At 37.6% G+C, this 27558-nt stretch overlaps 1 protein-coding gene across 2 annotated transcripts in view; it reads left to right on the top strand.

Moving 5' to 3' along the window:
* Nucleotides 1–27558, top strand: part of PTPN4 (protein tyrosine phosphatase non-receptor type 4) — a 258211-nt gene that overhangs the window by 14846 nt on the left and 215807 nt on the right. The window contains exon 2 of one of the 2 annotated variants that reach the window (XM_054575007.1): nt 25308–25462. In XM_054575007.1, the coding sequence (XP_054430982.1) occupies nt 25308–25462 (155 nt within the window). Of the gene's footprint in view, nt 1–25307; nt 25463–27558 lie in introns of those variants that run through there. The other variant, XM_054575008.1, reaches the window with a different exon arrangement.

Below are 27558 nucleotides of genomic sequence, written 5' to 3' on the forward strand. Positions count from 1 at the left end.
GGAGTTTGCCCAGGTATTTTGATATTGTGACCCATCTTGCATCTGGCTATTTTATGGTTTTTGATCTGTGTTAACATAATTGTTTACAGAATAACTGTATAGGTCTCCAGTTCCTTATATGCAATTCTGAGATCCCCAAGGCCCTGAAAACAAAAGTTTTTCTAATTCATTTGCTAGCCAAACTCGAAGTAAACACATAGGAGGCTGTATTGTTTTTAGCTTATTCCACTTACAGTGAACATTCTTAAGGTTTTGTAAGAATTTAAATTAGCAATATGGTTAATACAGGGAGTTACCCTAGAACCAACCAAGGATGTTAGTTAATATATTTGTACCATATCACGTCTCCATAATCCAAATATTCTGAAATTCACAAAACTTCTGAAAGTGTTTTGAAACCGTAAGTTTCAGATACAGGATTGTTGGCATGAACCAATTTACACTACCACCAATTTCCCTAGCTTTTGGTGATAAATGGTACTTAGTTTTATTTTGAATTTCTTTTTAGTGATATTGTCAATACGAAATACAAATTGAAAACTTACCTAGCAGGGGTGTCCCACCTGTGGCCCATGGGACACATGTGGCCCAGGACAGGCCAACAAAAAACTGTAAATTAATTAATTAATTAATTAATTTATTTATTTATTTTGCTCATCAGTTTTCATTAGTGTTTGTGTATTTAATGTGTGGCCCAAGACAACTCTTCTTCCAGCATGGCCCAGAAATGCCAAAAGGTTGGACACTCCTGAAAGGGAAATGATCATGCCCCTTTGCTCAAAACCCTTTATTGGCCTCCTGTCTTACTTAGGGTCAAGCCTGCAGGTTTACCTTGGCCAGTGAGGCCCTACATGATCTGTGCCTCCTGTTCCCTCTCTGAACTCAACTTGGATCACTCTCCTTGTTCAGTTGTCTCGAGGCATACTGGTCTCTTTGCTGTTCCTGAAACAGGCAAGATATGCCCCACTTCAGGTCTTTGTGCTTGTTCTTCCCTCTCCCCTCTAAAACACCTTTCTCGCAAGTAGTCCAGGCAGAGTGTCCACATGTTTCACTTCCATACTTCCTTTCAAGACTACTCACAAAGGAAATACTCAGTTAATGTCTTTCCTGAATAATCTCTTTAAAATTACATCCCTATTCCCACATTTCCTGCTTCTTACCTTATTTTTCAAATTTTATTTTCAATTACAGTTTATATTCAGTATTATTTTGTATTGATTTTGGGTGTAGCAGTTTAAACAATTACATACTTTACTAAGTGTTCCTCCTGATATTACAAGTATCTACCTGACACTGTATATAGTTACTAGAATACTGTTGACTATATTCTCTGTGCTGTACTTTACATACCCAGGACTGTTTTGTGACTACCAATTTGTAGTCCTTAATCCCTTCATCTTTTTTACCCAGTTCCCCAAACTGCTTCCCCTCTGGTAACCTTCAGTCTGTTCTCTGTATCTGTGAGTGTTTCTATTTTGTGTTCATTTATTTTGCTTTTTAGAGTCCACATATAAGTGAAATAATATGGTATTGGCATTTCTCTGTTTGACTGATTTAGCATAATATACTCCAGGTCCATCATTGCTGTCACAGATAGTACGATTTCATTCTTTTTTATGGTTAATATTCCATTATATATAAATCTATTACATGTATTTTATATAAATCAAAATCATAACTTTTTAATTCACTCGTCTCTTAATGGGCACTTAGGTTGCTTACATATCTTGGCTATTGTAAATTACTCTGCAGTGAATATAGAGGTGCATGTAATCCTTTCAAATTAGTGTTTTGGGTTTTTTCAGATATATACCCAGAAGTGGAATCACTGGGTCATAAGGCACTTCCATTTTTAATTTTTTGATCACTTTTAATTTATTCTATTATGTTTAAAAAAAAAAAGTATTTGTTTTCAAAGGGTCGCAGGTTTGATTCCCAGCAAAGGCATATGCCTAGGTTGCAGGTCAGGTCCCCAGTAAGGGGTACATGAGAGGCAACCACACATTGATGTTTCTCTCTCTCTTTCTCCCTCCCTTCCTTCCTCTCTAAAAAGAAATAAATAAAGTCTTTAAAAAAATATTTGTTTTGATGCACTAAATTGATTTGTTAGCCAATGAGTCTTAACCTGGAGTCTGAAACATTTCATTAAACATTTGGATGCTATAAACTTTATCATTTGTGTTTAGTTACATAGAAAACTCTGCTTGTGTGAGATCATTGCTTTCTAAAGGAAGGATAAGAACTCTATAGGGGCCAGCATTCTTTTATTTCTCATCAAAATAAATGCTATATCCTAATCCCCTAACTAAAAAGAAATTAATTTTTGCTGAAGAAGACAGGAGCACAAAAGCCTTCAAAATGATACCACATACACTGCTACTATATTGTTGACCTGTTTTCGACAAGGAAGAAAAAAATGTTTTCATTGACTGGTGGTATTTGTGAAAGATCAACTGACTTTATTGTTGGAATCGCATATAGAGGAGACTAAAGAACAGAAATTTAGAAAATGGGCTCTAGCGGCAGTCAGGTTCAGTGGAACCTTGAATCTTGAACTTAATTTGTCTTGGAAGGCTGTTCCAGAAGCAGTTTGTTTGAAAAACCTAATCATTTTTGCCTATTATAAATACATATTAGCATGAAAGGGTTGTTGGGTTGAGAACTGAAGTTTTGTTTGACAACCACATTTTTACCATGAACAGTTTGGTCAAGAACCAAATTGTTCAAGATGGGAGATGTTCAAGAACCAAGGTCAGACTGTGTGTGAGCCACAGACAGGAGAGAGAGTAGTTCTTTGACTCACTAACAACAGTTTATTTATATCTCCTTTAATGTATTTTTTTATTGAATTATATAAAGTCTTTGCTCCTTGAGGGCAGAGATTTAGATGTATACGTATTTCTATCTCTAGTATCTAGTATTATATCTAGCCACAAGAAGCTGTTGACATGTTTATGTGAATGAACAGGTGTATTGAAGGCACAGAATTAGGGAAATCTTTGCAGGCCTTAGTGGCTCTAGGTGTCTGTCTGTCTTTATCTATTGTATCTGTCTGTTTCTTTCTTTGTCACACACATACACACACTGTACTTTAAACACTGTAATGTATAAAATGGATATAATGAGGTAAAAGATTAAGTAGCAAAAGAAAGGAGAAGCCTCTGGTAAATACATTTGATGTGAGAAATGGTTCAGATTGGATTCCTTTGTTGAAATACATAGTTTACAGTGAAGATCAAATTTATTTTGACATTGAAATGTGGTATCTTAACAGGTCAGTAACAGCTGAATAGAGAACATACAAAGGACATTTGGAAAATGCTCTCTGTACATCAGTGAATCAACATGTGTAGGTCCAGTGCTATGCATTCATGTCTCAGTTAATTGATTTGCACATCATTATCCAAGATACCTTTTTTGTTGTAGTGTATATTTCTTTTTTTTCAATTTTATTATTTTTTTGAGGTGGGGGGAGAGAGAGAGAAAGAGAGAGGAAGGCATCGATGTGTTGTTCCACTTATTTATGCATTCATTGATTGATTCTTGTATGTACCCTAATCAGGGATCAAACCTCCAACCTTCGTGTAGTGGTACAGTGCTCTAACCAAGTGAGCTATCAGGTCAGGGATACTGTTTCTTAAATAAGAAGCTTATTATAACAAGTTACTGCATAACAACAATATAAATGTTTTTGATATATTAAATATAGAGATACATTTTACAGCAGTAAACTGTTACATTTGATTTTTTCCCCTCCTTCTACAGGGTGTCAGTTTTATAGCTCATAGTTTTGATAGCACTGCCCTAAGAGAATCTGACCCATTCAGTTTTATATTGCAAAATTCAGTTCTAAAGGGTTGAGGGGCCCTTCACTGAATACTGTTGTGTTAAAGCAACAAGCCAGGTTATTCAGCCCAGTATTTTACACTATCAGCACTTTAATTTATAGTTACCTCCAAAGCATAGTATGTAATAAATTAAGATTTTCACAGAGTAGATGGTTTGCTTGAGAACTTTCCATTTAAAATAGGTGTAAAGGGTGGTCAGCTATCCAGAGAACTTTTTGTGAGCTGTTAACATAATAAAGGTTTTACTGTGTCTGCTTTTGTTAAGTGTAAAACCTGAATTTGAAAGGAATATTGTTTTCTTACTCTTTACTCACCACTTTTCATTTTGCAAACTTTTAAACCTATGAAAAAGTAGCAAGAATACTATACTAAATACCCATGTACCCTTCATATAGATTTACCAACTGCTAACATTTTGGTACTTTGCTTTATCGCACTCTCTGTGTATACTTTTAAAATTTCTGAACATTTTCAAGATTGCAAATGTGATTGTAACCCAGTACACCTAAATGCGTCAGCATGCAAACATGCATCTTCTAGGAATAAACACATTCTTCTGTATAACCATATGATCACACTCAGGAAATTTAGCATTGACACAGTACTTGAATCTGACATACAATCCATATTCAGATTTCTTTAATTGTCCGATCTGGTCCTTCATCCCCAATTCAAGGTTGGATCAGGGAATACATGTTGCCTTTGGTGGCTGTCTCTTTACAACAGCTTCTCAGCTGCCTTCTGCATCTTCTTTCTCCTTCTTCATCCTCCTCACATTTTTGAAGGATCCGGACCAGTTTTTTGTTTTGTTTGTTTTTTTAATCTTTATACAAGGATATGTTTAGTGACTTTACAGAGAGAGGTAGGGGGAGAAAGAGGAAAAAAACTTGATGTGAGAGGGAATGTCGATCAGTTGCTTCTTGTACACATCCTGAATGGGAATTGAACCCACAACCTAGGTTTGTGCCGTGACACAAACCTGGTATCAAACCTGCAGCCTATTGGTGTAATGAGATGACATTTCACCCAGTTGAGCCGCCCATGCAGGGTCCAGGCCAGTTGTTTTGTAGAATGTCCCTCATTTGATTTTGTCTGATTATTTTAATTTCATTTTTTCATAGTTAGATTCAGGTTAAACGTTTTTGGCAGGAGTATTACATAGATTTTGTGTTCTCACTGTATAACATCATGGTGCTTATGACATTAATTTTGGTGATGTTAAATATGATCATTTGGTTCAGGCAAGATTTGACGGATTTTTTATTTTAAAGGTAACTTTCCCCTTTATAATTAATAAGTAGTCTGTGAGACAGTACTTTCAGATTATTTGTGTATCTTGTTCCCCAACAAACTTACCCTGTGATTTTAGCATTCATTGATGATTCTTGCTTGAATCAGGGGTGTAAAATGTTAATTTTCTGTCTCTGTTATTCCTTCAACATTCGTCATCTGACGTTATTCTACAAAGGGTTATTCTTTCCCCTTACTTAAAAAAAGTAGTATCAAGTTACACCTATGGCTTCTTGTTTTATTCAGAGTATTATCTATTATTCTTGTTATTTATTTTGAAACTTAAATTGTCTCATTTGGCTGGTGAGAGCCCTTTTAAACTGCCTCTCATGTTTTTTTGACTTGTTCCCATCTGATTTTGAGGACTTCTTTATTTACTGGCACAAAATATTTAACCTGACCTTGTATTTTTTTTCTTGTCCTAGATCTGGAATCAGCCATTTCTCCCAAGGAGTTCTGATTCCTTTTAATGTGGAATAGTATATGGGACATTAGGTATGTTCATTGTTATTGGAGTGTTTTTGCTTCTAAGTTCTAATAGTGGACAGAGATAGCAAATATATGGTTTTATTTTTATTTTTGAAACATTTCATTTATTTATTTTTAGAGAGGGGGAAGGGAGGGAGAAAAAGAGGGAGAGAAGCATCCGTGGGCAAGAGAAACATCGGTTGGTTCCCTCTCACACTCCCCCAACCAGGGACCTTGCCTGCGACCCACACATGTACTCTGACTGGGAATCAAACCTGGTGATCCCTCGGTTTGCAGGATGACACCCAACCCATGAGCTGCACCAGTCAGTTCACAAATATGTTTTTAAATGAGAGTATGGCAATATCTTTAATTACAATTTAATATCACAACTTTCTCCCATGCTATAACTGATTTCTTGTCTCCTAATGAGGCCCGTGGTTCCCAACAACATTAATATATTTATACATTTGTTCAATCATATACACACAAAATAGTTTCAGAATACTGCATCAAAAGTACTACCAACAACAAGCTTACTAAGTAAAGTTTATGGGTTTTTTTTTAACATTTTATTTATTCTGAAACTAAATCTTACTGTGATTATGTAGTCATGAGCAGGTGTTAGCTAACTGGTCCTCTGGTCACATCTGACCTGCCACCTATTTATGTATGCCTTATGAACTAAGACTGATTTTTACATTTTTAACGTTTATAAAATAGTATTTCACAACTAAATTATGAAATTGTATGAAATTTGAACTTTAGTATTCATAATTTTATTGGAACAAGCCATGCTTGTTTCTTTACCTCCTGTATCTGTATGGCTGCTTTCATACTACAAAAGTAGAATTGAGTAATTGTGACAGACTGTTATAGCCTGACCTAAGATATTTTTTGTCTGGCTCCTTGCATAAAACATTGTCAATCCTAGTCAAGAATATTGTAGTCAATATTTTTTAAATTATTTCCTCACCCGAGGACATTTTTTCATTGCTTTTAGATTGAGAGGAAGAAGGAGAGAGAAAACTTCGATGCAAGAGAGAGACATCAATTGTTACAGGATGACACTTCAACCAACTGAGCCACACCAGCCAGGGCATGTTCAATATTTTTGACTAAGGTTAGATCATTTTTTCCCCCTGTGTGGTTGTGTTATTTATTTGATATATGGTTCATTTGTTTATTCTACTTTAGGAAGAAAGTAAATTTTTTAAAAATGTTGGATATTAGAAATGATTGAATTTTTGAACTAGAACAGAATTTAGAGATCATGTAGTCCTGCACTGCCCAGCAAGTCAACCACTAACAAAATGTCGCTATTTAAATTTAACTCAATTAAAATTTGTCGGAAACAAACTCATAGATTTAAATAACAGTATGTTAGTTATCAAAGGGGAAGAGGGTCAGGGAAGGATGAAGAGGGTAAAGGGAGTTCAAATACATGGTGACAGAAGGAGGCTATTCTTTGGGTGTAAGCACACAAAACGATAATACAGATGATTTATTGTGTTATAGAATTGTACACTTGAAATTTACATAATGTAATTAGCCAGTGTCTCTGTAATAAATTTAGTTAAAACAATTTGTTAGTCATATGGGTCACAGTTCAAGTGTTTAGTTTTCATATGTGGCATGGCTACTGTATATAGGACAATGCAGGTTATAGGTCACACAAAATTTTATCATTTTATGAAGAAATTGGGGCTCAGAAGATGAAGTGACTGTCCCAAGGTAAATCAGAAATAGATAATAGAATTAGAATGTGAAAATTTACTGTGACTCAACAGCTTACCAGGTTTAATAGTATAACAGCAGCCGTGGTTGGTGTGGCTCAGTGGATTGAGTGCCCCCCTGCGAACCAAATGGCCACAGGCTCAATTCCCAGTCTAGGGCGCATTCCTGGGTTCTGGGCCAGGTCCCCAGTAGGGGGCGCGCGAGAGACAACCACACATTGATGTTTTCCTTCCTGTCTCTAAAATAAATAAATAAATAAATAATTCTTTAAAAAAAATAACAGCAGTTGTTAATAGAAAAGAATGAGACCTCTGCCTTATTCTGTGAAACCGTTCCTTACTAAATTCCATATGAGTACAACATAGTAAATACTTGCATTTCGAGAGCTTAATAATGGACTGAATGGGTGCCCTATTTTTGCTGCTTTTCCTATTCATTTGCCGTCATTTCCATTCATTTTTGCAGTAGGTTCCAGTTGTATATTAACATTGGAACTTGACTTGGGAAGCCGTTGGGTAAGGTTACAAAGAATAGGCTGTGCAAAACAAAACAAAAACCCCATCCTCTATTAGTATTACTGACCCATATGAGTAGTGAGTTATTCTCTCTGCCTTTACTGTAAAACATGTTTCATTATATATGATTTGTGATTTATTTTCTTTATATTTTGAATTTAATGGGGTGACACTGATAAACAAAATTTTACAGATTTCAGGTGCACAGTTCTATAACACATCATCTGTACACTGTATTGTGTGTTCACCCCAAGACAAGTCTCCTTCCATCACCATTTATCACCCCTGTACGCACCTCTGCCCTGCTCCAATCCCTCCTCCCCCCAGCAATCACCACACTGCTGTCCTGTCCACGAGTCCTTTCTGTTTTTTGTTACCTTTTGCTCATTCCCTCCACCGCAACAACTCAACCATTTGCCTCCCCTCCCTGCCCCTCCCACATAGCTGTCAGCCTGCTCTCTACCTGTGAGTCTCACTGTTTTGCTTGTTAGTTCATTTTGTTCATTAGATTTCATATATGAGTAATATCATATGGTACTTGTCTTTCTCTGACTGACTGACTTCACTTAGCATAATGCTGTCCAGGTCCATCAGTGCCATCCCAAAGGGTAAAATTTCCATTTTTTTTTTTTAATGGGTGACTAGTATTCCATTGTGTAAATGTACTGCAGCTTTTTATCCACTCATCTACCATGGACACTTGGGCTGCTTCCAAATCTTGGCTATTGTAAACAACACTGCAATAAACAATAGAGGTGCATGTATTCTTTTAAATTAGTGTTTTAGATTTCTTCAGATAGATTTCCAAAAGTGGAATCACTGGGTCATAAGGCAGTTCCATTTTTAATTTTTTGAGGTAACTCCATACTGCTTTTCACAGTGGCTGCACCAATCTGCATTCCCACCAATGGTACACTAGGGTTCCCTTTTCTCCACATCCTTACCAACACTTGCTTGTTGATTTATAGACGATAGTCATTCTGAAAGGCTAGAGGTGATATCTCATTGTGGTTTTAAGTTGCATTTCTCTTATGGTCAGTGAGTGACTTGGAGCAGCTTTTCTTATTTTTGTTGGCCATCTGTATGTTCTCTTTAGAAAAGTGGCTATTCAGGTCCTTTGCCCATTTTTTAAATTGGATTGTTTGTTTTGTTGGTATTGAGTTTTATAAGTTCTTTATAAATTTTGGTTATTAACCCCATATCAAATGTATCATTGGCGAGTAAGTGCTTCCATTCAGTGAGTTGTCTTTTCATTTTGATGATGGTTTCCTTTGCTATGCTAAAACTTTTTAGTTTGATGTAGTCCCATTTGCTTATATTTTCTTTCGTTTCCCTTGCCCAAGGAAATATATCAGAAACAAGTGTCTATACCAAGGTACTGAGGAGATATTGCTATGAGGAATGTTTGACGTTTTACTGCCTATGTTTTCATCTAAGATTTTTGTGGTTTCAAGTCTAACATTTAAGTCTTTAATCCATTTTGAGTTTACTCTTGTGTATGGTTGTAAAAAGGTGGTCTAGTTTCATTTTTTGCAAGTACCTGTCCAGTTTTCCCAACACCATTTATTGAATAAACTGTCTTTTCCCCATTGTATGTTTTTGGCTCCTTTGTCAAATATTAATTAACTATAAAAGCATGTTTTGTTTTTTTAATCTGGGATCTCTTATTCAGTTCCATTGACCTATAGTTCTGTTTTTATGCCAATACCATGCTGTTTTGATTACTATGGCCTTGTAGTATAGTTTGATATCAGGTAGTATGATTCCTCCAACTTCGTTCTTCTTTCTCAAAATCGCTGTGGCTATTTGGGGCCTTTTGTGGTTCCATATAAATTTATGGAATATTTGTTCTAGTTCTATGAAATACACCATTGGTATCTTGATAGGAATTGCATTGAATTTATAGATTGCTTTGGGTAGCATGGACATTTTAATGATGTTAATTATCCCTATCCATGAACATGGTATATAGCCTTTATTATGTTGAGGTATGTTCCCTCTATTACCACTTTACTGACAGTTGTTATCATAAATGGGTGCTGGATTTTAGAAATGCTTTTTCTGCATCTATTGATATGATCATGTGGTTTTAATTCTTTATTTTATTTATGTGATGTATCATTTTTTTGATATGCAGATATTTTACCAACCTGCTTCCCTGAAATAAATCCAACTTTGATCATGGCGTATGATCTTTTTAATGTATTGCTGGATCTGGTTTGCTAATATTTTGTTGAGGATTTTAGCATATATGTTCCTGAGGGATATGGCCTGTAATTTTCTTTCTTTCTAGTGTCTTTATCTGGTTTTGGATTTAGGATAATGCTGGCCTTGTAAAATTAGCTTGGGAGTCTACTGTCCTCTTGGATTTTTTTGAATAGTTTGAGAAGGATAGGTGTTATTTTGTTTTGAATTTGGTAAAGTTCACCAATGAAACCTGGTTTAGGACTTTCGTTTGCTGGGAGTTTTTTTGATTACTGTTTCTATTTCACCAGTTGTACTCTGTCTATTCAGATTTTCGTATTCTTTCTTATTCAGTTTTATATAATTGTATATTTCTAGGAGTTTATCCATTTCTTCCAGATTGTACAATTTGTTGGCATATAGTTGTTCATGATATTTTCTTACAGTCCTTTGTATTTCTTTGGTGTCAGTTGTTACTTCTCTTTCATTTGACTTATTTATTTAGGTACTCTCGCTCTTTTTCTTGATGAATCTGGTTTAAAAGTTTTTCAGTCTTGTTTACCTTTTCAAAGAGTCAGCTCTTGGTTTCATTGATATTTTGTGTTTTTTAGACTCTATTTCATTTATTTCTGCTCTGATCTTTATTTCCATTTTTCTGCTCCCTTCTGAGAACCCCCTCTCCAAGAACCCCCTCACCATCCAGCAGCTCTGAGATATCCCTGCAGAACCTCAGCTGCTGCCCATGGGAGTGGGCCAGCCTTTTACTTTTGTCCATCCCTCCTACCAGACTCGATGTGACACCTTTTGTAATTCCTTGTTTATAAGCATTGTCCTCAGTTAGTCTTTAGTGTTATGTAGGATGATTTTTCTAAAAATTAGGTGTAATTCCAGTTTGGTTCTGGAAAGATGTGAGTGTAGCTTCCACCTATTTCTCTGCCATCTTGTATCCTTAGTTGTGATTTATCTTCCTCTTCAAATTTTTTGGGAGGAATATTGAGGTAGAAATTGAGGGAAGAATGGAGAGAATGCAGTGGATCTGATTGGAGATTTGTAAAACTCACAAATATTCATGATTCTTTTTCAATGATGTGTTCAATTAATTTAGATACATAAAGTAGAAATTACTTCATTATGTTGCGGTGGAAATAATAGTATGCCTTTGAGAGTAGACAGATCTGGATTAGCGTACCATTCTATCACTTTTGCCTATAAAACCTTGAGTAAACTACCTACCATTTGTAGAAGAGATTGGGCATATTAACATCATAAAGAAAAATGGCCAAGATATTCATTATGTTCAGTTAAATTGAATCTAGTTTTATAACCACCAGGTTATAAACCAGAACATCAAAATTCTCTGTATATTTTGCTCCTTAAGTGGTTTGGCTATTATATGTTTTTAACAAATTTATGGAGTTAAAGTGGTATATAATAAATGGTATATATTTAAAGTATAATATTTAAGAGGTTTTGACATATTTATACTTCCATAAGACTACCACCATAATCAAGATAACATTCTTTCCTCCCCTGTATTTTCTTGTGTCCCAGTGTAATTTCTTCTCTTACATCACCACACCCTACTCTCATCCCACTGGTCTGCTGTTTGTTACCAAAGGTTAGTATGTGTTTTCTAGAGTTTCATATAAATGGAATCATATAATATACACTCTTTCTTTTTTTGATTTAGCTTTTTTCCCTCAGCATAATTATTTTGAAATTTGTCCATGTTGTTGCACATTTAAAAAAAGAATATTTTATTCTTTTTTATTAACTACTTGTATTCCATTTTATTAACGTACCTCAGGTGAATTATTATGTATCACATATGAATAAATCCAATCCCTATTAATAGACACTTCCTAGTTTTTGACTCTAACAAAGTTACTGTGAACATTCATGTCCAAGTCTTTATATGGACATATGCATTTTTTACCTAGAAATGAAATGGATAGCTCGTAAGTTTGGAGTAATTTTAAAATTTGTTAGAAAATGCCAAGGTGTTTTCCAACTTTGTTGTAACATTTTATATTCCCACCAGTGTAACGTAGGACTTAAAGCCCAGGGATCTCTAGTACTCATTTAGATAAAGCCTAAAAACTACAAGGAGTACCAGATGGAACAGACATAGCCTTTATTACTCACATTACAGGGAGCACCAATGGTAGCAGTACGGCGAAGCAGAACCATGCCTCTCTGAGTCCGAGACTCATTTTAAGGATGCCCTGGCCATTGGTACCATGCCCTGTCTGGCCCTAAGCTAAGTTCCTCCTGTACTTGCAGGGCCAGGGGAGATGTGCATACTTGCCACACTGAGGCTGTGCAAGTTCTCTTAGGACTTGAGGTCTGCTGTGCGTTATAATGAAAACAAGGGTAAGGGGCCAGGAGGCTGTTACCATGGGTGCTAGCTGTTAACTCCATTACTAGTCTCTCTCCCCAAGGAGCCACTAAGGACCACCAACGGGAATCCACCTGCACCTGCCAAGTCCAGATTAGCATGCTTTTCCCCGGGGGTATATCTTTGAGTGCTAGCAAGAGCATGTTATTTTGTTGTTCCAGTCCAGAGTGCAGCAGAGGCTCCTGGGTGCTTAATTGTAGGTGAATAAGTGCTGCCCAAGGTCTAGGGCAGAGGTTGACAGGAGATGCTTGTCCAACCCTAGGCTGTTCGTTCAGAACTTGTAAGCAGTTGGAAAGATGGTCGTCCACTCCTGGAACGAGCCAGAGTCAATGTTAAGAGTAATTTTCAAGAAGCTGTTACATCTCTTAATGAGGCTGGCTCTGGTAGGGTTGTATGGTAGATGGAATTTCTGATGTATATTGAGGGTATCTGCCCAGTCTTGTACTTGATGTCCCATAAAATGGGTGCCTTGGTTGCTTTCAGTGGTGTCCAGGGTCCCCTAGGTAGCACATAGCTATTTTAAGCCTCAGAAGGTGGCTCATTGTGTGACCCTCTTGCATGGGTGTGCTCATTGCAAGCCAGTAGTCATGTCCACTCATGTTAAGGCATAGCATGAGCTTTTGGATAGTGGTAGGAGGCCAGTGTACTTGACCTGCCCATGTGTCAGCATGGTGTCCCCCCATCACAGGCCACCCATATCTTGATGTAGCCGGTAAGTGTGCTTTTCTGCACAGGCCGTGTATTACTGACAGCCTGTGATTGCATTGGAGTATTGGCGTGGTAGGCCCCAAGCTTTTACCTCTTCCCATAAAATTTTCTGTCCTGAGTGGTGCATCTTTCTGTGGAGCCACTTGGTTGTGTTTTCTGCTGGGGCCTCTTCTAGCCAGCGCATGTGTGCCATGTTGTCAGCCTTAGCATTGCCTAGACTGCAGAGAGGTTGGTGTTCATTGACATGGTAAAGAGTTGTTATGTTTTCCAGGCTAGGTTCATAAGCGTCCTTCCATAGGTCCTATCCCCGTAAGGGTGACCAGGCCACCTGCCAGTCATGTTGTTTCTGGAGTGGGGGAGCAACTGTGGAGTTAGTCCTTTGTATACTGCCCAGCTGTCTGTGCAAATCATTAGTGGCTCTGGTTCTCAGGTACAAGGGCTCATCCCTCTTTAATAGTAGATCCAGGCATGGGAAGGGGAGTGGGGGCTTCTGTGTCTGCATCTTGATAAGTAACTGGAGCTGTTGCAATTCTTAGCTCAGAGGGCTTGCTCCTCTGTTGGTGATATGCACTCCACTTAGAGTGGCTGTCTGTGTTACTGAGCTCTTGGGTTGATTTACAAGGTCCTGAACCCAACCAGCAATGGGATAGAGGTAGTATGTACTCAAACCTCAGCAGGTTTGGTGATGGCCTCAGTAGCCAGGAGAGCTTTGTAAACAGTATTCATTTGTTGTTCTATTGGTCAGTATCAAGCCTCTGCTCCTTTCCAGAGCTGGGACCAGAAACCAGTTGGCACCTTGGTGCATCCTTGCTGTTGCCAGAGGCTCCATGCATGGCCCTCAGGGGTGACATGGACATACAAGTCACACACCTGAGATTGATCTGTGACCGCCCCTGCCCCACCCCGTGCTTGTACAGTCTTTACTGTTTGTTTAGCAACCTTAAACGCCAGGTCATGCTCTTCCCCCCAATTCCAGGTGTCTCCTTTGTGGGTTAGGGATATAGAGGGTACATCTAGCTGAGCTAAGTATGGTATAAAAACCCACCAATATCCTAACAACTCTTAAAAATTCCTATAATTGCTTTGGCTTTTGTGGGAGAGGGAAAGCTTGACTCTTGTCTGTAACGGCAGCAGGTATCACCTTTGTCTTACCCAACCAAACAGCCCCCAAGAATTTGACAGACAGTCCAGGTGCCTGGATTTTGTTGGAATTGACTGCCTATCCTCGGCCTTGGAGATGAGGCAATGGCAGAGAAGCAGCATGCTCTATCTCTGTAAACAGAGAATCAGAGGTTAACATGATATCATCAATGTAATGGTACAGTCTCACAGAGGGTGGTACAGTACATGCAGCTACGTCTTCAGCCTATCCCAAGGGTTGATGTCATAGCTCTCACCAGACTGGATTGTCCTCCATAGCAATCAATGGCAGTTATGGGTCCTCTAAACCTCTCTGGTTTACTGTAAATAAGAGTACATTCTTCACCAGTATCAACCAAAGCCAGCACTCTTTATACATTCTTTGGGGAACAATAAACAGCAAGTTCTACATGGGGACTCCAGTTCCCACTGGGTCCCTGTAAGCAGGTCCCTCGGCCATCTGCCTATGCAAAGGTCCCTTCCCTTGGGTTGTCCTCCAGATGGGCCAAAGGCAGTTCCACAAGAAGGGCATCCATGAAGTTAGCCAAACAGGGTATTGGCTCTGGGGGTGGACCGTCTCAGTGGATAGTGTCCATTCCAATGTCTGCACAGTAGATATCATTATAGGCTGGAACTGTAGCAGCAATAGGTTTCAGTTGCTGCTACAGGCTTACAAGGTCACAGTTAGGCTTTTTGTCTATTTTGTCTTTATCTACTCCAGCCTTTACCAGGTCGTTCTGTAGCTGTTTGCAGGTTACCTTCACAGGACCTTTCTGCTTACTTTTCAGTTAAATTCTCTCCCTTTTTTCCCCCTCCTTTGTCCATTATATCCTCCCAGTACTCATCCAGTATAATTTCTATGTCTGAGTCACTTCCGCTTTTCAGTCATAGGAACCCACTTTCAGGGATTCCAGTCATGATCACTCATACACAGGTGGGTGCTAGTTACCCTCCCCCCACCCCAATCCTGGTGAAGTGGCATGCTATAATTGTTCACTGGGGTGTTGTAATTGTCTCCCTAGGGTGTCCTTATTGTCTGCCTATAAGAGGCACATGTCCCTTTCTAGTTTCAGTTTCTCTTCTAAATGTGCAGCGTGTGCCTCTGCCTCTGTCTGCTTCTCAATCAGATTCTGCACTGCTGGCAGCATCAGCCATCCAATGGAAGTGGCATTATGGAAGAGGTCTTTCTTTTTCCCTAGGGCGTAATGCTATCCTACATGTTGCAAAGCCTATAGGATGGGCAGGAGTTTCGAGGGCATCTCCCCACTCCTTTGGTGGTCCCCATGAATCAAGAAGGTTTGCTACCTTGAACCACATAGAATTTGCTGGCCAGCCCAGGATTCCCCTTGGCAACCCCCAACTTGGCATAGTGTTGTCCTCAGTCGACTCAACTGAGGGATTTTTCAGAGTATTCAAATCCTGCCTACTGCACCAATTGTAATGCAGGAATTCAAGCCTGGGGATCTTGACTGCTTGTTTGGATAAACTGTAAAAACCACCAGGACGACCTGATGGAGCAGACAGAGCCTTTATTACTCACATTACAGGGAGCACAGATAGTGGCAGATGGGCAAAGCAGGACTGCACCTCCCCCAGTCTGAGGCTCGTTATAAGGGGCTCCAGACTAAGGTGTCACTGGTCCAAATTGCACAAACCTGTGTAGTCCAGAGCCACATTACATAATTGTGTATGAGCAGGAGGGAAAGGTCAAGAAGCAGTCACGGGGCAAGAAACCAATCCCCAGGGGAGATAAGGAGGGTGCTACATTCAGTCCCTCAAGAAAATACACATTCCTTCTGGCCAGCCTTTTGTCATGGGTGGTGGAAGGGCCATGTCCAGCATTAACCTCACAACCAGCAATGAATGAGATCCATTTTTACCTGGTCCTTGCCACATTTGGTATTGTCACTATTTTTTATTTTAGCCATTTTGCTAGGTATGTAGTGATACCATATTATGGTTTTAAATTACATGTGCCTAATGTCTAATGATGTTGAGCCTTTCTTGGAATGTGGTTGTTTGCCATCCATATATCTTTTTTGGTGAAGTATCTGTTCAAATCTTTTGCTAGTGTTGTACTTGGATTTTTTTTCCCTTTATTACTCAGTGTTGAGAGTTATTTATATATTGTGGATACAAGTCCTTTATCAGATATATGCTCCCACCCTCTGGCTTATCTTTTATTTCATTAACAGTCTTTGGATAAGTAGATGCTTTAATTTTTTTAAAGATTTATTTATTTATTTTTAGAGAAGAGGGAAGGGAGAGAGAAAGAGAGGGAGAGAAACATCAGTGTGTGGTTGCCTTTTGCATGCCCTACTGGGGACCTGGCCTGCAACCCAGGCATGTTCCCTAACTGGGAATCAAACTAGCGACTCTTTGGTTCACAGGCTGCCACTCTGTCCGCTGAGCCACACCAGTCAGGGCTAGATGCTTTAATTTTGATGGCATCGAACATAATCAGCTTATTCTTTTAAGGATCCTGCTCATGGTGATGTTTCCAAGAAATACTCCCCTAATCCAAGGTCAGCAAGGATTTTTCCTGTGCTTTCTTTAAAGAGTTTTATTATTTTACTTTTATTTGTGATCTGTTCTAATTTTTGCAAATGGTGCAAGATAAGGATTGAAGTTTGTTTTTCTGCATATGCTTCTGTTGAAATGACTGCCCTTTCTATACTGAATTGCCTTTATATTTTGGTCCATAATTTGTATAGTTTGAACAATATGTGTAAAACTTTTTAATATCAGTAAACAAAAAGATTTATCATAATTTTAGAACTTTTAGGATATTTAAGATTTTATTAGTACATTAAGTATATTTAAAGATGAACATTTTTATAGATCATAATTCATGATCTTTCCTTAATGGAGATGGGCTCTTTTCCACTGACCATAGTTTTTTTTTTTGTTTGTTTGTTTTTTTAATCTTCACTCAAGGATATGTTTATTGATTTTAAAGAGAGAGGAAGGGGAGGTAGAGAAGAGAGAGAAACATCAGTGTGAGAGAGAAGAAGCATCAATTGGTTGCCTCCTGTATGCACCTTGACCAGGGTTTGAACCTGCAATCTAGGTGTGTGCCCTGATTGGGAATTGGACTCGCAACCTTTTGGTGTATGGGATGACACTCTAACCAACTGTGCTACCCAGCCAGAGCTCCACTGACAACAGTTTTTACACACACACACACACACACACACACACACACACACACACTCTCTCTCTCTCTCTCTCTCTCTCTCTCTCTCTCTCTCCTGAAACACCTTTCAAATGGAAAAATAAATGTAATGGAGGATTTTATTTTATTTCTTTCCCTTTTGGAAATTTATGATGTTTCTTACAAAGTTAGAATTTTCAAGTAGTAAATTCTCTCAAAATAAAACAATTAATTGCTTTATAAATTGAAAGCAAATGTGGCAAGAAAGGTGAATATATTTGGTATCTAAAAATATTGTGTTATTTTCGGGGAAATCTCTAGAGCCGGTTAGACAGGTCACTTATGCATTAGGTTTGAAGTAAGTGTGCTGGTAAATGGGAAAGACTAGTTTTGGCAAAATATATTGATAACTTTTGATCTTGTCATTCCTGTACCTTGCTTTGACCTTGGGATATCTTTTTAACATTGACCATTTTTTTCGGTAGCTCCCCCTACTGTTGAGACTAACTTGTTGTTTCTGGGGTTACTCCTGTATTTCCTCATGTCTTTGGTCACCTTCTTCACTAGGCCACCCACCCCGGTGAAGGGAAGGCAGGGTTGGGGAGAGGGGAAGTATAGATCATCACTGCAAAGAGTGAACTTTGCACAAAGAGACCATCATATATGTTGATTCATTCTTTTTATATTTTCTTTCTACCTCTTGTGAATGCTTGTTGGTTGAGTAGAACCACTGTGAAAGAGGTATTAGTTTTCTGTTGTGTAATGAATTACTAAAAATTTAGCAGCTTAAAACAACAGACATTTATTTTATGCCAGTTATCTGTGGATCAGGAGTATGGGTACAGCTTGGTTTTGGAACTTACAGTTACAATCTGCATGCTGACTAAACTGTGGAAGCTTGGGCTTCTCTTCCAAATTCATGTTATTTTTAACAAATACAGTCCACTTTGGGGCTGAGGTCTTTAGTTTCTTATTGGCTGTCAGTTGTAGAGGCCCCTGCACTTTGTTGCCATATGGCCCTGTCATAGGCCCTATCACAACATGGCAGATCATGATTTTAAAGCCAGCAGCAGAATTTCTTTCACTTGAGGAAGGTCCTGGTTTTTCAAGGGCTTTCACCTGATTAAGTTAGGTCCACCAAGGGTGATCTTTCTTTTGGTTAATTTATTTGGTTAATTTGGTTAATTTTGGTTGATTTCAGATTTTAATCACATTTGGAATATCCCTTCAAATTCCTAAGCCCTTCCTACTCTGAAGTGTTGAGAATTTTAAAAAACCTTTTAAATTTACCTTCACTTATTTTTTTCTTTGATGCTCTTCCTTTATATAGATGTGAGTTTTGACCTATATTATTTTCTTCCTCTTGGGAGAACTTAAAACACCTTGCAAGGCAGATCCACCGGCAACAATCTCTTTTTTTCCTCTGAGAAAATGTTTATTTCTCTTTTGAAAGGTAATTTTTCAAGATACAGGATTCTAGGTTGGCAGGGGTTTTTTTCCCCCTCAACATTTTAAATATTGCATGTATTTCACTCTTCTTCCTTGCATGATTAATAAATCAGATGTAATATTTGTTCTCTTGAGGTAAGGTGCTCTTTTCCTCTGGTTTCTTTCAGGATTTCTTTTTTTGAGTTTCTGTAGTTTAAAAATGATATGGTGTGGGGGGTTTTGTTTTTGGGTTTTTGTGTGTGTGTGTTTTTTTGTCATTGTTTTGCATTTTCCTTCTTGGTGTTCTTTGAGCTTTCAAGATCTGTGGTTTGATGTCCAGTATTAATTTTGGGGAAATTTTTGGTTATTATTTTATTTTTGTTCTTTTCTCTCTTCTGGTATTCCCATTATATGTATGTTATATCTTTTGTAGTTGTCCCACAGTCCTTAGTAATCTGTTTTTTCTTTTTTTTCCAGTCTTTGTTCTACTTTTTATTTTTTAGAGGATTCTATTGATATAGTCTCTAGCTCAGATTCTTTCCTTTGCTATGTCTTGTTTACTATGCTATGTTTACTTGCTGTGGCTGTCAAAGGCATCCTGCATATCTGTTGTTTTTGCACCTGGAACATCTCTTTTTTGATTCATTCTTAGAGTTTCCATCTCTGTGTTTACATTGCCCATCTGTTCTTGCATGCTATCTTATCCTGTAGAGGTCTTAGCATATTAATTATTGTCTAATAATTCCAACATCCCTTCCATGTCTGGTTCTGATGCTTGCTCTGTCTGTTCACAGTGGGTTTTATTTTGGTTTTTTTGTGTTTTGTTTTTTGGGGTTTTTTTTTTTGCCTTTTGATATGTCTTATAAGTTTTCCTGCTAAAAAGGAACTGCTATAAATAGGACCTCAGTAATGTGGTAGTGAGGAGTGAGGTAGGGGAAGCATTTTTGGGTCCTATGATTAGCTCTCAGCATTTTAGTGAACCTATGCCTCTGGACTGTGAACATAAATATTTTTCTTCTTTTTTTCCTCTCCACTTAGGTGGACAGCATGGCTAGAGTGGGCTACAGTTGGGTATTTTCTTTGTCCCAGGTCAGTTAGGCTCTCATTAACTAGTTTCTTCTGAGGGTAGATAGGCTATGTTGAGAAGAACAGAGTGCTCAGGTGTTATTTCATAGTGGTCACCCATCCCACCCAACCTGTGGGAATCCCACGTATGTTTGGGAATCAGACCAGCAAGTGGGATGACTCCCAACCAACTGAGCCACAGTGGTCAGGGCTGTGTCCTCTCTCTCTTATGAATTTAAGAAAAGTTGCTGGCTTTCCAATCTGTTATTCTTTTTACTTACTAGGATGGAGCAGGGACTTTAAGCTCCTTACATGTGGAACTAGCCAATCACTTATTTTACTTTTTAGAGAGAGGGGAAAGGAAAGGAGAAAGAGAGGGGAGAAACATTGATTAGGTCGCCTCTTGTACGCCCCCAGCTGAAGGGCATGGCCCACAACCTAGATACGCACCCTGACCAGGAATTGAACTGGTAACTTTTTGGTTCTCAGGTCTGTGCTCAGTCCACTGCACCATACCAGCCAGGGTCAATCACTGTCTTTTAATGGATAAATCTTACATGGCTAGTCTTACTCTGTCAGTATGCTAAAAATGTTTTCCTCTATACAGTTTTTATATTTATGTAACATTGACTTTTAGTTTTAGTTTTAATCCTTTCTTTAAACTTTTTTTTTTGCGGGGGGATACATTTATTGATTTTGGAGGGAGAGAGAAACATTGATCAGTTGCCTCCTGTACTGTGCCTTGATGAGGGACCAAATCCACTACCTTGGTGTGTACCATGACTGTAATTGAATCCATGCCTTTTCAGTGCACAGAATGACGCTCCATCCAACCACAGGGGACAGGGCTTAGGTTTAATCCTTTTGACATGAAGAGTCTATGATGTCAACGGCAGTTATTGAATAGCGCTGATGTTAACTGCTGTTTCTTAGTACTTTTTTGCTTACTCATTCAAATATCTTACTATTTATTGTTTATTCATATTTAAAAATTCTGTATACTTGTGTTTCTAGTGTAGTTTATTTCCTTTGTCTGATTGTCTTTAAGGGGAAGTTTTATGGATTTTAAACTTTGAATCCTTGAATGATTGGAAATGTCTAGCTTTATTTTTTCACATTGTCAATGGATGGTTGTTGGCACCAAATCAATACCAACAGGAATCCCCAATTTGGGATGCAGTGAAAAAGAAAACTGTTCAGTGCCAAACTGCTTGATTATGATATAGCTTGACTATGGAACTGCTCAATTGTGATAAGCATGGCTGTGAAAACAGCATGGCTGTGAGGCAGCCCTGGGACTAGTCAGCCTTGATGCCAAGTCCCTCTCTGGCTAGATAGCTCTCCTCTGCTCCTTGTTGGTCTCCTCTGCGGTGGTCTGCTCTGCTCTGCTCCAGCAAGGCATCTTCAGTGTTTCAGCTTAGTGGGGTAAACACAGTCTTTGATGGAAAGGGGAAGTGCACTCTCAGAGCTAGAGGGAAGCTGACTTATATAGACAGAAGTCCTGGCCCCTCGTCCCTGATTGGCCTGACCTCATGCAAACGAAGACTCCAAATCCTCACAGTTTGACTGGTCCAAAAGACATTGTTCTGATTGGTCTGAATAAGAGCCACTGTGGTTGTTGAAGCTATGCAGCTCCAGTTGGATGGTGGAAAGCCTCAGTCCTATTGGTTAAGATAGAATTCCAGGAACTCCTTTAAAAGGTCTGGCTCAGATGGCAGAAACACAATCCAGGTAGGCAGTGTATTGCAGGCTTCTCCCTGAAGTGCAGCTTGTGTGAGAGGCCCCTGCGTAGAAATGGCTGCTAGGCCATGTTTTTGTTTTTAAACTTGAGCCCAGTTAGCTACCAGGAGCCCTTTGTAATAGGTGCCTTCTTTTTGAGGGTCCACAACATGAATTCTTTTTTTGGTATGTACTCCTGTGTTTCAAATAATTTTCTTTCAGACTTCAAAGCTATATCTTTGTTGTCTTTTAGCATCAAATGTTGTTGATACCACTATGCTATATGTTATTCCAGATATATTTTTGGAATATTCCATACTGCTTTTGAAAAGCAATATACTTTTTAACCTCTTAGGTAGCAAATCAAAAAACAAAGGTCTGTAGCCTTAAGTTTTTGTGTTCTTAAGAATAATAAAAATAATCCTATTAGAATTAGTTTGAATTTGAGGATAGTAAAAATGAAGGGTATTGTTGTGTTTAAAAACAAACTCCCATGTTTCCCCCAAATCTTAAGCTTAATAAAGGGAGGGGACCTTTAGAGTTAAATATTTCCTCTGTTGCCATTTTACAGTGTTTTTTAATACTTGCAGCATTGAGTAATGTTTGACTTCCTGAGGTATCATATTCTCTTTCCCCCATTTGGCTACTACTAAATTTATATATTTTGAATTGGAATGACTCCCTGAACAATTTATTTTCTCAGTGGAACAGTTAAAAATAAAACTCATCTTCCAGGTACTTTGTAATTTTAGTTGAGATTAGGGGTGTGCAGCCTACAGCCCCTGGCTGCATGTGGCCCAGGATGGCTATGAATGCGGCCCGACAGAAAATCGTAAAATTACTTAAAACATCATGAGTTTTTTTTGTGTGATTACATGTTGCAATGTCACATAAAATAAACATACGTATGCTCTCAGTGTTTGTACACATGTGTGGCTTCAGTTTTATGGCGGTGTGCACTTCCAGTGTGTTATTTTGCGAGTGCAGACAGTAGAATTACACCATCAGACGTAACGTGCTCACGGTGACTTAGGCAGCAATTATCAATAATATTTCAACCTACCATTGCAATGTTAGATATTTAATGTTACTTAAAAGTCAGGTAAGCATTCTTATTTGATTATTAAAGATACTTTCATACATCATTGGTACCTCACACATCATCTACCACACTTTACAATCGTCCCTCCCCCTTGCCCTGCATTGCCAGCCGAGAGGACTGTGGAAGGGCCCAAACTTTGCTTTCTGTTTTCCTGTCAATTAATTTTCATACTAAAAGTAAATAAAGTCCCTTATCTATTATTTTTTTTAATCCCAGTGTGGGTTCTACAACCTCTCAAAAGAAAAAAGAATCCCCAAAAAGAAAAATTACAGATGAAGGAAGATTGTTTAATGAAAAGTGGGCAGATAACTACTTTTTTGTCGAGGCAAATAGTAAGGCACTCTGCTTAATTTGTAGGGAATTAGTGCAAGTTTTCAAAGGCTGTAATTCGAAAAGGCATTATATGCAAACACATACTGCCAAATTCAGTGTGTATAAAGGATTGTTTCATAAGGACAAAATAACAGAACTGAAAAAGTCTGTCTTCTCAACAAAAATATTTTCAGAAAGTTACAACTCAGGCAGATTGTGTTGTAAAAGCTAGTTATGTGGTAGCATATTTAATATAAAAAAATCAAAACCACTTACTGATGGTGAGTCTATTCAGCAACATATAGAAAGTATGGCGGATATAATTTGCCCTGAAAAAAAGAAGGATATCTCTAAAATCAATTTGTCTAACCAGACTATAACCATGCGAATTGAAGAAATTGGAAAATCCCTTGAAAGAAGTTTTGAGAGTGAAGCTGCTAATTTTTTGCTTTGGTGATGGATGATAGCACTGATACTACAGATACGGCTCAACTTGACATTTTTATTAGAGGTGTTAATGATGAATAAAATGCCACTGAAGAAATGACTTCTTTAGTGCTGTTAAAAGACACAGCTAAATCAAGAGGTTTATATGAAGCAGTAAAAAATATGTTAAAGTGATTTTCTTTGTCCATTGTCAATATATTCAGTATAGTTACTGATGGTGGCCCGACAATGGTAGGTAAAAGAGAGGGTTTGTAAAATTAATAGAAGACAATGCAGTTGCCACCCAAAACTCATGTTTGAGGAAGTATCATTGCATTAGTACATCAAGAAAATTTATGCACAAAAGCTTTAAAAATGGATAATGTCATGTAAATCATCATCAAGACTTAATTTCCTAATAGCCAAGGGATCGAATCATTGCCAATTTCAGGAATTCCTTAAGAGTATTGATGCTGACTATGGCAACGTCATTTATTCTTCGGAAGTAAGATGGCTAAGTCGAGGCCAGATGTTGAAAAGATTTTATGATTTGTGACATGTTACCAAGTTGTTTATGGTATCAAAGAACAAATTTGTGCTGAAACTTGATAATGAAAACTGGCTTACAGATTTAGCATTTTTAGTGGATTTAACTGCTTATTTAAGTGAGTTGAACATGTGTCTTCAAGGTGAAAACCAACTTATTAATACCATGTTTGAAACCATAACAGTGTTCCAGATGAAACTGAAATTATGGCAAGCTCAAATTGAGGCAAACAATTTTAAGCATTCCAACATGTTGGCTAAACACAGTCCTGTGAACAATGAAAAATATGCAGCTTTGCTTTTTGATTTGATACTAGAATTTGAAAACAGATTTTAAGACTTTGGGAAAATAATATTTTGATATATTTGTGACTCCATTTTCAGTCGACATAAATATGTTACCTGCCAATTTTCAAATGGAATGCAGAGAGCTGCAATCTGACATTCAATTTAAAGAAAAAATTGATCTTGTCTCTTTACTGGACTTTTATAGGTCCTGTCTTCCCAGAGACAAATACCCCTTGCTTCACTATCACGCTTTTATTCATGTAGTCACTATTTGGCAGCACCTACATTTGCAAGCAACTATTTTCAAGAATTAAACACATTAAGAGTAAAATTAGAACCAAGATACCTAATGAGCAGCTTGAGAACTCACTGAGAATTGCAACTACTTCTGTCAAACTAGATATTGATGCACTAGCTTCTCAAATACAGTGTCAAACATCCCACTAGTTTTATAATGCCTTCTTTTACTTTTATAAGTATTAAAAAATCAGTAACATTTTCTTGCGTAGATACATACATTTTCTATATTAGTGATCACAAACTTGGGACCTGCTCAACGAATTTAAAGGGTTATTGAAAGGGCCATGGCATAATTAGGGTTATTATGTGAGGACTTTTTTGCTTATCTGTGGTGGTAGATATCACGAAAATTTTGCAAGGACCTTTTTCTTTGCTCATCAATTTTCGTTAGTGTTTGTGTATTTAATGTGTGGCCCAATATGACTCTTCTGCCAGTGTGGCCCGGACATGCCAAAAGGTTGGACACCCCTGGTTTAGATCTCTCTCTCTCTCTCTCTTTCTCTCTCATGCACACACACAGAGTATCTTTTTTTATACCTATAATTCATATCTGACTGTTTCAAAATTCATAACTGCTTTTTACCAAAGTGTTAGTTGAAAAGTACATAGTAAATTTGTGTTTTAAACTGCTTTGTATCTTGAACTATAATTTAGTGAATTTTTTTTTTTTCCAAATTAGACCTTGTGTGGACAGTAATGACCTCACGTTTCCGATTGCCTGCTGGCAGAACCTACAATGTACGAGCATCAGAGTTGGCCCGAGACAAACAACATACAGAGGTGGTTTGCAACATTCTTCTTCTGGATAACAATGTACAAGCTTTCAAAGTTAATGTAAGTATTTTATGTCTCTTAAAAATTATCTCTGGTCATAAATCTGAGTTTAGGTTATGTTTTCAAATTCAAATTGTTTATTTATAGTACAGTTTAAAACCCTTATCCAATGAGGAAAAGTCTTTGTAGTGCAAAGACTTTTCAAATGCAAGTTCTAATTCAAGCTGGGTCTTTAAAAAAAAAGAAAAAGATCAGTGCATTATGATTAATTAATGGAGCCAGTCAACAGTGTATGGGCAGTTTTTATAAATGTACTTGAGGGTGCTTGAAAGGAATGTGTTCTCTTAAATAATTTATACATTTTCATTTTAATCTTACTTGAACTGTCTGTTAATAAAACCTTTCCTAAACAAAGATAAATGATAGCCCTGATTTTATCTGAGTCTTGTCTGAAATATTTATTTAACAAATGTTCATCTTATTTGTGTATAGCTTTATTTGCTCAACATTATTTGTGAGATTCACCCATGTGGTGTATTAACAGTAGTCAGTGCATTTTCATTGTATATAGCCCTCTGTTATGTACTATATATATCACACATATATACTATATGATATATGAAGTATGTAGTATTTATATAGTATAAATTATATAGTATTATTTACTTGCCTATTTATTACCATGTCATATATACTGTTGGTGAATATTTGGATTGTTTGCACTTTGGGCTCTAACCAATAATGTTGCTGGTGAATATTCCTGGGCACGTCTTGATATACAATGGTATATTCTTGTTTTTTGTTAAAAAAAATTTCAGGCTGTCTTGGCCAGGTGGCTCATTTGGTTAGGGGGGTTTTGTATACTGAAAGGTTGCAGGTCTGACCCCTGATCAGGACATATATGTACTTAGATTGCAGGTTCAATCCCCTGTCGGGCCATGTAGGGGAGGCCAGTGTTTCTAACATTGAGATTTCTCTCTCTGTCTTCCCCCTCTTCTCTGTCTAAAATGAATAAAAACATATCCTTGGGTGAAGATTAAAAATAATAATAAAATAAATTTCAGGCCAACAAAAAAGGTGAAAGAGTAGTATAGTGAATACGTATATTCTACTTTACCTAGATTGATCCATTGTAAACATTTTGTAGACTTACTTTCTTTTTCTCTCTCTGATTATTCTGAACTTTCTGAAAGTGGTACATTTCACTTGTAAGTACTTCAGGGGCCTAAGAATCTTATAAATTACCACAGTACCATTATCATACTCTCAAATTTAATATTATAAATTTAATAGTATCTAATATATAGTTCATAATCAAACTGGAATTCCTCATTCCCCATTTCTCCAAGATAACATCTTCATATGGTTTCTGCTGTGTTCCCCAGGTGCAGTAGTCTTCTATCATCTACAATTTTGCTTTCTTTGGTTATGCATGGTCAACTGTGGTCTGAGAATATTAAATGGAAAATTCCAGAAATAAACAATTCATAAGTTTAAATTGCATGCCATTCTGAGTAGAGTGATGAACTCTCACACCATCTTGCTCTGTTCCACTTGGGACAAGAATCATCATCCTTTTGTCCAGCATAAACCACACTTTGTATGCTACCGATCACCTGTTAGTCCCTTAGCTGTCTTGGTTATCACATAAAGAGAGAAGGAACACATTCACTTAACTTTTACTGCCGTATATTGTTATAGTTGTTCTCTTTTATTATTAGTGTTGTTAATCTCTTACTGTGCCTAATTTATACTTTGTCATAGGTATGTATAGATAGGAAAAACTCGGTCTATACAGAGCTTGGTACTATCTGTGGTTTCAGGCAACCAAAGTGTCTTGGAACAGTATCCCCCATGGATAAGGGGGGAACTTTGTTTCTAGACTCTGAAATCTTTAAGTAATATGTTATTGATCTTCTGAAATCCTGCCATTTCTGACAGCATGGATGGACCTTGGCATTATGCTAAGTGAAATGTCAGCAAAGAAAATTCTGTATGCTTTCACTCATATGTGGACTCTAAAAAAATTTAAACTCATAGAAACAGAGTAGAATGGTGATTGCCAGGGGCCTGGGTAATGGGGGAAATGGAGAGATGTTGGTCAAAGGGTAAAGACTTCCCTTTATCAGGCAAGTAAGTTCAGGGGATCTAATGTA

The sequence above is a fragment of the Pteronotus mesoamericanus genome, unplaced genomic scaffold (assembly GCF_021234165.1).
Source record: "Pteronotus mesoamericanus isolate MK-2021 breed Mesoamerican mustached bat unplaced genomic scaffold, CSHL_Meso_final contig_27, whole genome shotgun sequence".
In the NCBI taxonomy this organism is placed as follows: domain Eukaryota; kingdom Metazoa; phylum Chordata; class Mammalia; order Chiroptera; family Mormoopidae; genus Pteronotus; species Pteronotus mesoamericanus.